Consider the following 14775-nt stretch of genomic DNA (forward strand, 5'->3'; position numbering starts at 1 on the left):
TTTCTCTCAAGTTTCTGTGTTTCAGAAAACTTTAGATCATTCTTTGGTGATTCAAGTCTTCTTTAGAAAGTCTAGTCATAATTACATCTGGTAATCATTCTTTTATACATTCATTAGAGTGGAGTCAAGTGCTGGTTACTTCCTATAGGCCATCTTGCTCCAGTCCCCCAGTCTCTCTGCCTTTAATACTCTGTTTTAATCTTTCCTGGGCATACAAAGTGACTTCAAAAGTTCATGAAAAAATGGAATTGAAGTATGAGTTTATTTTGATGCAAATATTAAATCCATGCATAATTATTTCCACAATATGCATTTATCATGACCCATCATATATGTGCCTAGAAGTGGAATTGTTGGGTTATATGTAACTGCACATGTGTTTGTCAGGAATTGCCAGACTAGCACCAACTACCAGATATGTAAGTGAGGGACGATTGGGAGTGAAAGAGGACTAGTGATCTGGAAGAAAGTTGGAGTTGTTGCAAAACTCCAACAACTGTCCTGATATAAGACTTTTTAGGTAAAATATCAGTGATTATGATTATAAAGTAATTTTTTAAAGAATTATTTAATTTTATTTGATGAGAGAGAGAGGGAAAGTGAGAAAGAAAGCCACCAGGCCCAGGACTCTAACTGTGGTTGACAGTAGAAGTGTCCAGTACCTTAATCACTATGCCACATGTTGGTCCCTGTAAAAGTAATTTTTTAAAGAATTTTTATTTAACTTTATTCATTTTAAAAATTTGACCAGAATGGAACAAAGTGAGAGAGAGAGAAAGTAAGAAAGCAAGCTGCCAGATCGGGACTCTAACCAGGGTTGGCCATATGGGAGTCCAGTGCCCTTAACCACCACACCACCTGCTGGCTCTGTAAAAGTAATAGGAAACAGCCAGAGAAATGCATACTCTACAAGAAACAAAAAACAGATCATCACAGATGGCTTTTCTTTTTCATTTATTTATTTATTTATTTATTTATTTATTTTTAGTTCACTAATATACTCAAAAGTTGCAAACTCCTCAGGACAAGAGGTGCTCTGACTGTTATAAAGAAATTTATATATATATATGTAAGAGATAACATAAAAGAATAATTTGTATCATTTTATTTTGACAAATGTTACATCTTCAAATATTGTATAGTACCCAGGGATCCCCATACCCTGGGCAGGGACTGGTACTGATCTGAGGTTTGTTAGGAACTGGGCTACACTGCAGGAGGTGAGCAGTGGGCAAGCAAGTGAAGCTTCATTGGTATATATAGTCACTTCCCATTACTTGCATAACACCCTGAGCTCCACCTCCTATCAGATCAGCATTATTTTTCATAAGAGAACAAACCCTACTTTTTTTTTTTCTTTAATGGTAGAAAAGTGTTTATTTAGAATTAGCTAGCTGGACTCAGTCTAGATGATTCCAATTTTGTTGGCAACATCCAAAGCATCGGCAGTGCCCTTTGAAGGATACTGGGGCTGCCTCTGGAGCCATAGTTGTTGGGCACCTGGAAAGTAGGTGCGGATGCCTTCTTTGTGGCTATGGATGCTTTTCAGCACTGCTTTCTTAGCCTTCAAAATCTTTGCTTTGGCTTCAGCTTTGGGAAGGGCAAAAGCTTCCTTCTTCACTTCCAGCACCATCTTGGTGAGAAGTGGTGAGAAGGGTCCTGCAAACTCTACTGTGAAGTGCACATGTGAGGAATCTATGTCGTGCACTCTCATAAACCATCCCCTTCCCTTCTTACCATCCACAGCAGAATTGTCTTCCATGGAGGTGGTTTGTCCCTTGTGCCAACAAGGTTGGAGACTGCTATTGTATCCCTAAGATTCTTATTTTTGCACTAGGGGATTATGTATTTTACACCATAAGTTGTTTCAAACTATATGCTAACCCTGATGTTTTCACATAGGTAATGCAATCTATTTCTGCTGATCTTACACTACCTAAAGATAAATGACTTTGAGACAGGATTTCAGAATCTCTTTTCTTGGTGATATGTTAGAGACACATCTGAAATGATCTATTACCTTGATTTGCAGCTTTGCTTCCTGCAGTCGACCTTTCCATGAGGCTACAAATTTAAGGCTATCCACAGAACAGCCCATTGCCCTGTAAAAAGTACAGCATCAAGTGTCACAAATAATGCTTAGAAATTAAAACATAAAAAGACTAATTGAAAATAAATGTACTCCTACTTATTTAAAATTGAAATATTGATAATACATAATAAGACCTATTAAGTTATTATCCACAAATATCTTAGACTGTACACTAAGTTTTCAACATTAAGTGGTTATCATTATCTTTCTCAAGATTATAAGTTCCTAGAACCTTTCTTTTTCATTTTTGCATCCTGTTCTGACCATGACCTTCAAATGCAGCCACATAATAGATGTTCAATAATAATTTATTAGCCAATGAAATACTAATATTTATAATACCTAGAAGTGATATAAAATGAAATCTCTCTGCGTCACTAGAAAACTAAATTTTGTTTGGTATATTTTGGCAGTGTCTCTTTAGTTACATTATGGCTTGTTAAAAATTACATTCTATGTATGATATGGTAATTCAAGGATGGTATAAAAAAGAGCTTGATCTTAACCGTCAAGTCTAGTTCTTCACCTGGAAACCTTATTAGCACCATCCAGTAGAATTTTCTGCAAAGATAAAAATGCTTTCATGTAGTCCAAAATGGTAGTCACTAGCTACACGTGGATATCTAGCACTTTGAATGTGGATAATTAGAGAAATCAATTTTTGTTCTTTTAAATTTTTGCCAGAGGGTGTGTACTCTCACCAGACAGAGATAGAAGAGAAGTGAGGACACGGCCTTCATGGGGAAGGGCCACACTCTAATCTCATCTTCATTTATTCTGCCTTTTAGGCTTTTGGCATGCATGCACATGGACCTAGTGTGTTTTTCAAGCTGCTGGGTATGGGACTCCAACTGCGAGTCAGTCATGTGGTATCCAGCCGCCTTTACCACATCTCCACCTGGCCTGAGAAATTACATTTTTACTCTTATTTTAATTCATTGACATTTAAATATCTCCATGTGACTCTGGCTACCAGAGTCTGACTCTGGACAGAATAAATGTAGATAATCAAAATTATAAAAGTTAAGTTACATCTTGATTCTAATAAAATACACAAAAACAATGTTCCTTTTTTTAATGCAATGTTCTTTTTTTTTTTTTTTTGGAGAGGTTTTTTTTTGCTATAGGGCGTGTGCGCTCACCCGACAGACAAAGAGAGACAGAGACAGAAAGTGAGAAATCACCCCCCAGGGGTGATGGTCACACTGCAATCCCTTCTCCTCCATTCTCCTCTCGGGATCTTGGGCACGCACACACACGCGACCAGCGTGAGTTTTAAGCCACCGGGTCCGGGACGCAAACCGTGGTCGACTATGTGGGAGTCCAGCGACATAGCCATTACGCTAACTGCTGGTTCCCGCAATGCAATGTTCTTTTAAACTAAGTGTTAACTGTGTTATATAAAAGCGAGGTATTAGGACATAACTCCCTAGATTCCAACCAAATTTTTTTTTTAAAGAATTATTTAACTTAATTAATTAGACCAGAGAGGGACAGAGTAAGAGTGAGAAAGTGAGAAAGCAAGCCACCAAGTCTGGGACTTGAACAGTGGTCTAGTCATGTAGGAGTCCAGCACTCTTTAACCACCATGCCACCTGCTGGCCCCTCAAATATTTCTTGATAATCAAGGCAATGTGATCAGAAGCAAATAGAGTAGAGTAAAATTACCTCAGAGGTAAATAAGTAAAGTATTTCATGTGGGTTACCTTGCAGTTTCCTGGCGAAGGGCATTAAGAAATGTGTCTGGGTGGAAAAGTTCTGACAGGTCCAGTGTATCCGAGAGAAGAGCCTGTTTTTCAGCTTTCTCTACCCAGTTCTGGAGAAGAAGGGAATATAAATATGTAAATATATACACACACTTTAAAAATAATCAAAGAATTAGATGTAAGTCATTTTTTATTAGAAAAGTTATGCAGTATACAAATGTTTTGAGAAGGTATCTAGAAAAAGTATTTTACATTGCAAAGTCTGACATGGTAATTTGACATAATCCTAAATATGTTTTCTTGCATAACCTTTTGTTGGTACAATTCTGTACAAAATAAAAAGCAGAAACTGAAAATTAGTATTTTGCATAACAATTCAATTTGGGCCAGAACTAGTAAAGACTGATCTCTTAAAGTGTGCTTGGGAGATGCAGAGTATCTTGGTCTAACTCAAGAGTTTCCTGAGTCCCCAAGTTGTGGCAATGCAAACAACTAGCTTTCCAGATCCAGATTGTTAGTGAGTTTGTCACTATTATGCGTCAGTTATTACAGTGGAGGGTGTTCAAGAATTCTTAGTTAAACGTTTTTAAATGGTCATTATCTGTAATTATAGAACTCAACCTACACTCCTTTTGGAGACAACTTTTTCTTTAAATTGCCCTTTGGAACAAACACAATTTTGTGCAACACCTACTATATGCATTAGCCAATTTTATGTTCATCACAACTATCCAATTCATATTAGTATCCCCATTTTGTAATAAGAGGAAATGGAGGCACAGTCAGGTTAAGGGTTTTGCCCAAGATCACAGAGTCAGTAAATCTCAGAGCCTACACGAAATAAACTAAGGCAGCCTGAAGTTACTTGTTTTTCTGTAATACTTCCTGCAGATGCTAATGTTTTTTTTAAGAGACTGATAGCTTACTGATGATTTCTGAATCAGTCTGTTATTTCTGCTGGTACACAGAGATGGTACTACAGTAATGTCGGCTATTAAAAACTTACAGAATTCTCATTTACGCAGTAATTCATTTTGCATGATTCATAAACAGTCTAGGGAAAACCTGTTTATTTAATTTATGACTGTTGTAGAAAGGATGTGTTTCTTGTACTGTAACACCCTATTATCTACCCAAGCATTTACATCTCTCAGCCAGATCTAGAAAAGGATACATTTAAAACTCCAAAGCTACTGTTTTTACTTTCCTATTATAATGCATTTGACTAGTACTTATAATAAGTAGCAAAAATACTCCTACATCATTCCTACAAATGGATAGGATGTTGATTTTATAAATAGAAAAGACTTTATGAAGATACCTGCTTAATCAACTATAATGGTTTCTCTTTGATATTATCCTTCACAATAATATCACATTTTTTTTTTTTTTTGAGAGGTTTTTGCTATAGGGGCATGTGCCAGAAAGAAAAAGACAGAAAGAGAGAAGTCACCCTCCGGGGGGAAGGCCACGCCACAATCCCTTCCCCTCCATCCTCCTATTGGGATCTTGGGCATGCATGCATACACACACACCTGGCGTGAGTTTAAGCCACCGGGTTCGAGACTTGAACTGCGGTCGACTACATGGGAGTTCAGCGACATAGTCACTACCCTAACTCTGCTGGCCCCACAATAATAACACTTTTATAAGGTGTCTATTTTCAATTCATTTAAAGTTTTATATATAACATATTTACATTCAAATATTTTTTATTAAATAATCTACCTAAAATTTTTTTGTCATTAGCTAAACAGTCAATAAATTATGTTTGCAGGATCCCTTTTTATTATAAATAATATATCTATTTTACAAACCAAAAATCTTGTATACGTAAATATTCCAATTATTCTATTTCATTAATGCCTTAAAATGAATTAAAATAAACCCAAAGACTTGTTGCTAGAAATGGATATATATACATATATTTTCACATCATTAAAATTTGAATTAATAAAATTAGTCAAGAAGGAAAAGCTGCTTTAGTTAAAATATTTTTTAGTCCATAAGAAAAACTTTTTAGTCTACTAAGCTTACAGGTGGACTAATGCAAAAGTAGCTCTTGGAAAGATAAAGTATAAAAATGGTTCTTTTGGGACCAGCAGTTGGCGTAATGGCTGTGTCACTAGACTCCCATGTGATTGGCGGCGGCTCGAATCCCAGACCCAGTGACTTAAACTCACGCTGGGTGCATGTGCATGCATGCCCAAGATCCTGAAAGAATGGAAGAGAAGGGATTGTGGTATGGCCATTCCCCCGCCGGGGGTGGGGTGATTTCTTGCTTTCTGTCTCTGTCTTTCTGGCGAGTGCATGTGCCCTATAGCTAAAACCTCTCCCCCCCCCCAAAAAAAAAATTAATATGTTTAATATCTTAGAACAGCTGGCATGACAGTGAAACACATTAAAAAAAACCCCTATGTTTATATTTATAAATTTGGGAATGAAGTAGCATTATCTTTTAATAAGCAGAAAGATGCATACACGAATTGGGCTTTCAACAAAGTTGTTGGCATATTATTTGCCAAATATTTTTTGGTAAGCATTTCTTCTTTATGCCACTCCTGGTTATGGACCATGCGTCTTTTTAAGGATTAGATATGAAATTGAACATAAGACTTCTAATCTCTGGTATGATCAGGAAATAATATACATATAATTCTTCAAATGATGTATAACAAAAATAATTACAGAGAAAAAGCAGGTGAATAGCTAAAAGAACTGAGTGACTGGGCTGCGCGAGTTCTTGAATACTACACAAATACATAGACATACAACATTATAGGCAGGAAAATATCTAAACTAGAATGAACCATGGAGATCATCTGTAGCTCCCTTATTATAACATAAAAATGTTAAGGCATAGTTTTAAAATAGTGTACCATTTTATTTTGAAAATGCTAGTTTTGAAGTAGAATTATGAATTCAAATTACATTCATTTACTCAGAAATACTTTCTCAATACAAAGGACTTAACTAGTTAGAGGAAACTCATGAATGAACATCAATAATAGAAGTGGAATACTACACAAGAAACCACATGAGAAATAATAAACATTTCATGAGAGTTCTACTTCTTTATAGACCAGTATATATATAGAATTTTGAAGGAAAAAGGTTTGTTTCCTCAAGAATATCCTATCCAGTTAACTTATTCAATTGTAATATAGCAATCATTTCTTTTCTATTTTCTCTTTTCCTTTCTTTTCTTACCCTTTCTTTTCAAAGATGGTTTTGTCACAGGGCACATGCATTTGCAGGAGAGGGGGGGAGAGAGAGAGAGACAGATTCAGAGACAGTGAGAAGAAAAGTGAGACATTATCCTGTAGAGGGTACAGCCATTCTGCAATCCCTTCTCCTCCAGGATCTTGGGCACACATGCACATTTGTGCCCAGTGTGATTTTTCAGGTGACCAGGTCTGGGACTCAAACCATGGTCAACCATGTGACAGTTCAGCAATGTTAACGGTACACCATCTGCTGGCTCCACAACTATCATTTTATATAGGGTAGAGTTTAGAAATACATATGCCACCCCCTTTATTTTTAAAAAAATTATCCAAAACGATTGTCCAACTTTTTAGCCTAATAATTAAAACTACGATATATAAAGATATAGAAATCAGAGGGACAAAGCTACTAAACCATAAGCAATAAAGTCTGTGAAGCCTAAATAATTATCGTAACAAAATTAAATGCACACAAACAAGATTTTGAAAAAGACAAAGTATCAAAGGCATAAAGTCAGAAACACATTAAACACAGATAAATTCAAATATATTATTTTCATTCCACAGGGGAAAATGTCTCTTTCAAGTATTTACATACATTTGTGAAATCTGAATCTAGACACAGAAGAAGCTGTGACTTTGTTTTTGTTCACAGTCAAGTTAAACTGTTAGAATATATTACAAAGGTGATATCACAGATTATTTGGGAATAAAAAAATTATTCAAGTACCGGGGAAAATGGTTAACTAGAAGAAAAATTCAATCTTCAATTCACATTCTAACCCGACTGCTTTTGCATTGACTAATGAGGGAAAAAATAAAGACAAGAAAAAAGTGGAGTGGGAGATTACATGTCTGACGGCAGAATGCTGGACTTTCTTTAAAAGAAAAAGGAAGAAACATAGGTTAGAGTATCTTAAAAATTACATATACAAAAATGTAAGTAAAATAAAAACTACTAAACTAAATTGGAAAATATATTAACCACAAATATGAAAATTAATAACACAGTGGGGAAGATTGTTTATCTTATTGAAATATAATATGGCCATATTTAATAGCTATTATACTAAAAATACTTTAGCCAATCAGAATAGCAGGAGAAATGACAATAAGCAAATATTGGTTAATTTATGTTTGGGAAAAATTTTGATAGAAATGTATAGTGGTACTACAGTTCTACAAAATAGTTTAATAAAATGTGTCATAACTTTAAAAAAAAATCAAACTTTTATTCAGTAATTTCTTGAAATATAAACTAAGGAAATAGATTATTACAGAGGACTTGTTCAGTAAAAAGTATTTATAATCACATTAAATTAGAAGCATAATAAATACAATAGAAATCAGCTAATTAGAGCATATTCATATAATACAAAGTTACATTGCCAATAAAAAGTAGTATTTGAATATCAATGATATAAGAAAATCTTCATAACATTTATCAGAATGCAAAAATGTATACAAAATATGAACCTAATTATGTAAAAATACTAGATAGAAAAATATTTATAGAAAATATATCAAAATATATCACTTAGTGGATCTGACCTATAGCTTATTCATGATTATCTTCATTCACATGTAATAACAAATATATAGTATAAAAGGCAATGCATTAATAAACTGATGGCATTTTATTTTTTGTATACTGTGTGCCTTGGAAAAAGTGTTTAATGCAAATAAGTAATTTAGGCAATCATTCATTCAATGTGCCATCTTTTTATATGCATTCCTCTTTCCTTCCCGATTATTAAGTATAAATGTAGAGGTTTAGGGGGCCAGCAGGTGGTGTGGTGTTTAAGGCACTGGACACGATTAGAGTCCCAAATCTGATGGCTTGCTTTCTCACTTTCTCTGTGTCTCTCTCTAGACAATAAAAATAAACCTATGGGGGCTGGCAGGTGGTGTGGTGTTTAAGGCACTGGACACGATTAGAGTCCCAAATCTGATGGCTTGCTTTCTCACTTTCTCTGTGTCTCTCTCTAGACAATAAAAATAAACCTATGGGGGCTGGCAGGTGGTGTGGTGTTTAAGGCACTGGACACGATTAGAGTCCCAAATCTGATGGCTTGCTTTCTCACTTTCTCTGTGTCTCTCTCTAGACAATAAAAATAAACCTATGGGGGCTGGCAGGTGGTGTGGTGTTTAAGGCACTGGACACGATTAGAGTCCCAAATCTGATGGCTTGCTTTCTCACTTTCTCTGTGTCTCTCTCTAGACAATAAAAATAAACCTATGGGGGCTGGCAGGTGGTGTGGTGTTTAAGGCACTGGACACGATTAGAGTCCCAAATCTGATGGCTTGCTTTCTCACTTTCTCTGTGTCTCTCTCTAGACAATAAAAATAAACCTATGGGGGCTGGCAGGTGGTGTGGTGTTTAAGGCACTGGACACGATTAGAGTCCCAAATCTGATGGCTTGCTTTCTCACTTTCTCTGTGTCTCTCTCTAGACAATAAAAATAAACCTATGGGGGCTGGCAGGTGGTGTGGTGTTTAAGGCACTGGACACGATTAGAGTCCCAAATCTGATGGCTTGCTTTCTCACTTTCTCTGTGTCTCTCTCTAGACAATAAAAATAAACCTATGGGGGCTGGCAGGTGGTGTGGTGTTTAAGGCACTGGACACGATTAGAGTCCCAAATCTGATGGCTTGCTTTCTCACTTTCTCTGTGTCTCTCTCTAGACAATAAAAATAAACCTATGGGGGCTGGCAGGTGGTGTGGTGTTTAAGGCACTGGACACGATTAGAGTCCCAAATCTGATGGCTTGCTTTCTCACTTTCTCTGTGTCTCTCTCTAGACAATAAAAATAAACCTATGGGGGCTGGCAGGTGGTGTGGTGTTTAAGGCACTGGACACGATTAGAGTCCCAAATCTGATGGCTTGCTTTCTCACTTTCTCTGTGTCTCTCTCTAGACAATAAAAATAAACCTATGGGGGCTGGCAGGTGGTGTGGTGTTTAAGGCACTGGACACGATTAGAGTCCCAAATCTGATGGCTTGCTTTCTCACTTTCTCTGTGTCTCTCTCTAGACAATAAAAATAAACCTATGGGGGCTGGCAGGTGGTGTGGTGTTTAAGGCACTGGACACGATTAGAGTCCCAAATCTGATGGCTTGCTTTCTCACTTTCTCTGTGTCTCTCTCTAGACAATAAAAATAAATGAGCACATGGGGTAAAAAACATATATATATATGAAAGTAGAAATGGAATATTATAGATGATAACATGCATGATTAAGCCACTACGCAGTTTATTCTAGATGGGAAATCACATTTAGTATGTTGTGATGATACTCAGGGAATGAATGTAAATTAATAAAAAATTTTTCAGAAGAAACATAAAGCATTAAAAATACCTATTTGATGACTGCAGTAAGCTATATAGCCCTAGCTAGGTGCTACTTTATAGTATGTTCATTCTATTCACTGAGGTTTATGCCTAAAGTCAGACTTGTGTTCATGGATATGTATATATCAGCTGTGCTTGCTATTGAAAATATTTAGATTTATTAAGATATTTAATGAAACAATAAAATGGGGGAGACATAGAAAGCAAAAATAGATTCCAGACACAGTGTGGGAGGAGGGTGGGAGATGGCAGAGGGTGAGATAGGGAACCAAAGATGGGAAAAAAGGCAAAATATACAGGAAACAAGAAAGGGAAAATTATTTGTTGACAATAACACATATGTTGATGTGCTTGATTGAGCCAATATACAGTGTATTCTGAATGGAAAAATCTCATTTGTATGATGTACAGTGAATAAATGTAAATAAAAATGGGGAAAAATATTTAAAAAATGAGTAAAATTAATTAGTAATTAGTAATTAGTAATTCAACAAAAAATGTAGAAGTTTAGAACCTGAAAATAAATTCATCCAGAACCCAAATCTAATGTGTCCAAAAAAAATAAGGACCTCCAGTTGTTGTTCTGACTGGAGTAAACCTGGTGGCTTGCCTTTTCACTTTTCCTTTTTCTCTTTCTCTGGTCAAATTAAAAAAATTAAAAATTAAACAAAATAGATCATTTTAAAGTTCTTAGCATATTAATAGCCCTGTGTATAACAAGTTTCTCAATTTATTGCATGACTAGATGGCAATAAACCATAGCTCCTCAGCAAGGTGGATCTCCAGAAATTTATCAGCTAAAACCTCAGAAGTAACAAAGACATTTCTTGTTGCACTGGGTCATAGAGAAAGTCATGAAACATTTTTTTTTACATAGAAAAGCACAACAATACGTCATGACTTGCCAACAACCTAGTAGTTTATTGTACCAACTTCAAAGAATAGTAGGTATACTGCTTGATACTTGCCAGTCTATGAATCTGTTTTTCCTAAAACCAAACGTGGGTTTTTATCATTATTACTCAAATCCTCTAAATTACGTTTACTAGTTTCATCATTAACCACAGGAGAAAGCAAAACAACAGCAAAACTTAAGTGCTCTTTTAGGTTTACTTAGTAAGTTTTGAGACCAAGATATAAAATTCAGAGTTCAAAATAAAAAGGCTGAGAAGGACTAGCTTCCCAAACAGCTAATCATTTAAAAAAAATAAAATTTGGCTTTATGTTCTCTATTAAGATTACTGTGCCTATTAACTTCCGAGAACTATTTTTAAAAATGTGTCCTGAGGGAACCAGCAGTTGGCGTAATGGCTATGTCGCTGGACTCCCACGTAGTCAACCGCGGTTCGAGTCCCAGACCCGGTGGCTTAGAACTCACCCTGGGTGCGTGTGCATGCGTGGCTGAGATCCCGAGAGGAGAATGGAGGAGAAGGGATTGCAGCGTGGCCATTCCCCCTGGGGCGTGATTTCTCACTTTCTGTCTCTATGTCTCTCTCTGTCTGGCGAGCACACGCACCCTCATAGCGAAAACCTCTCAAAAAAAAAAAAGTGTCCTGAATGCATTAATAAAAAGATTCTATTAATGTTCCTGTAACAGATTGCACTGGCTAATTCTGCATAGCTCTACCAAATCTTAACATGTTGCATTTTGGCCTTCATCTAGTTAAATCATCTCCAGCTCTCTTTTTGATATCCTCTTTGACCCAAGGGTCATTTAAAAATGTGTATTTACTTTCCAGTGCCTGAGAAATTTCCACAAATCATTGATTTCTGATTTAATTCTATTGTGATCAGAGAACAAACTTTGGGTAGTTGAAACATGTTAGGTTTATGGAGACAATAGCTTTATGGCCCCAGGAAATGATACACCTTCACAAATGATTTGAGGGTATATGCAAAGGATGTATATTCTGTTATTGTGGAATCTATTTTGCCTGATAATATTGTTACACCAGCTTCCTTTGGGTTAGTGTTAATATGGTGCATCTTTTTCCATTATTTTACTCTTTACCTATTTGTGTTTTTATATTTAAAGTACAAAGCCCTGAAGCCTCATAGCTATCAGAATTAGAGCATGTTTTATCAGATCTGACAAGTTTTTTGCCATTCAGTTTAGCCTTGAGGGCTTGCTTCTCTCTCTTTTTCACATGTGCCTGCTGGCAACCAAAAAAAAAGAAAATGAAAAATAGAGGTAGGGCCTAATGAGAGCCATTTGGGTAATATTTTGGTCATGGGAGCTTCCACCTTTTGAGTGGATTGGTGTTTTCTTATGGGAGTAAAGTAGTTACCAGGAGGACAGTTGTCATAAAGCAAGCCTGGTCCCGCCCCTCTCTTTTTGGCACATCTGCTCCCTTTTCTGCATGAACCCAATTCTCCTCCCACACCCCTGCCATGTCTTAAAGTAGCAGAAGGTCCTCACCAGAAACGACCAGACGGTGTCACCAAATCTTGAACTTGCTAGCCTGAACCATGACCTAAATCAACTCCCTTTCCTTATCAGTTACCCAGTCTTGGGTATTCTATTACAACAATACAAACGGACTAAGACAGTTCCTCAGGTGATACAGCTGACTAAAAGCAAGCTTATAAAGGCTTTGAGAAAGACTTTGGCCTCTAGATATTCTCTAATAAATAGGTAACAAAAATCAGTCTAATATACATGGTTTCATCCAGATGGAAACATACACCTTATCTTTAAAAAACTAAAATAAACCTCATGTTTAAAAGAGTAAATCTTACTCCTTACTCACAACTCTACAGAGTCCACTCAAACATGGTATTTTTAAATGAATTAAAAAAAAAACTATAAATCTGACTTTCTAGGCTTAATGTTGACATAAGTAGATAATATTATTCAATAGAATCTTATGTTCTTCCACCACCTTGTGGATAAAAATTTCGAAAATAAAATAACATTATTTGGTTTTTAACTATGTTGACTCCTGACTTTTTACAAAGACAGGAATGAGTTAAGTTGTATGAGTTAAACCCAGAAAGAATTCATTCAGAGCAAAGACCACTGTAGGAAAGAATATTAGAAATGGCTTTTTAGCATTAATTTTCAGCATGGCAAACTAGAGATTTATAATGTTTACCTTATTAATGGGTGCTTTCTTAGTGATTATAATTTATAGTTTTGTTATGAATAGTTCAAGCTGCTATTTAAAACTAATCCTGGGACCTATTTCTCCTTGCCTTCCAAGCACTATCCTTCTAAAATAATTTTTCTTGTGCCATCAACTTTTTCATGTTTGTTGGAAATAGATATGGTAATATCCTCCATATTAAAAAACAAAAAGGGCCAGCCATGGCCTAGTGGTTAAGATTGTTGGATTCTACATGGCCAGCTTGTGAGAGTCCCAGACACAGCTGTGTGTGCATGTATGCCCAAAATCCCAAAAGAAGGGAAAAATAGAGAATGTATTGCTGCATGGCCATGCCCTACCGGGTGGGGGGGTACTTTCTTACTCCTTCCTCCCACCTCTGTCCAGCGAGCACACATAACCCCTCTGGAAAATTAAAACAAAGCAAAGCCCCCAAAGCAGCAGAAAATATTCCCTTGGCCCTTCTCCCCACCAGCTACCACCCTATTTTCTGTACTACCTCGTAACAAAACTCCCTGAAACAAGCTGTATTTGCTATCTTCTTTACAGCACCCTTTATTTTCTCTTGAACTTATCTTTAAGGCCAGAGTTTCACTCTTCAGAACTTTATAAGAGAGCTTTCTCAAGATTATCCTCTCCTCCATGTTGCCAAATAGAATACAATGATACTTCTCTAATCTCACCAACAGCAATAGACTTGGTTGATGACTTAGACCTTTTTAAAACAGTGTCTTGCCTTGGTTTCTTGATCTGTCTCCCATGCTTACTTCAGTAATCCAATTCCCCGTCTCCACGACTTACTCTTCCTGTTCTCAACATCCCAGTACTGGAGTGCCACCAGAGCTCGGTCTTGGCCAATGCTATTGTTTAGTCCATTGTGTTGCTGACAACTGAGTGCCTGAGTCTGAGTATTTCACTGGGTCATCATAAAAGCTATGACTTTTTTTTTTTTTAAATTTTCTATGTAAAAATGTGTTAGGACTATTCTGATGACTCCATATGAAGAAAAGAGTTTACTTATTGGGTGTTCAGAAAAGTCATGATGCATTTTGCATAGAAAAACAGAAAAATATGTCATTCCTTTCTTGAGGACCTAATAGTTCATGGTTTTCCAAGTCTAAGGAGCTATATCTGGTTATGAGTGGGAACTCTACTGCATACAGAGGCAGCACTGGACAGTTCAGAAAAGTCATGATGCATTTTGCATAGAAAAACAGAAAAATATGTCATTCCTTTCTTGAGGACCTAATAGTTCATGGTTTTCCAAGTCTAAGGAGCTATATCTGGTTATGAGT

At 36.3% G+C, this 14775-nt stretch overlaps 1 protein-coding gene across 1 annotated transcript in view; it reads right to left on the reverse strand.

Annotated features, from left to right (window-relative positions):
* LOC102487405 (cytoplasmic dynein 2 heavy chain 1) overlaps positions 1 to 14775 on the reverse strand; it is a gene marked incomplete at its 5' end in the record, with an annotated part of 254523 nt that overhangs the window by 13703 nt on the left and 226045 nt on the right. Inside the window, 2 exons of the mRNA XM_006150080.2 lie at positions 2021 to 2102; positions 3799 to 3908. Of these exons, the coding sequence (XP_006150142.1) occupies positions 2021 to 2102; positions 3799 to 3908 (192 nt within the window). The remainder of the gene's footprint in view (positions 1 to 2020; positions 2103 to 3798; positions 3909 to 14775) is intronic.

The sequence above is a fragment of the Tupaia chinensis genome, unplaced genomic scaffold, assembly GCF_000334495.1.
Source record: "Tupaia chinensis unplaced genomic scaffold, TupChi_1.0 Scaffold000276_1, whole genome shotgun sequence".
Classification (NCBI taxonomy): Eukaryota; Metazoa; Chordata; class Mammalia; order Scandentia; family Tupaiidae; genus Tupaia; species Tupaia belangeri.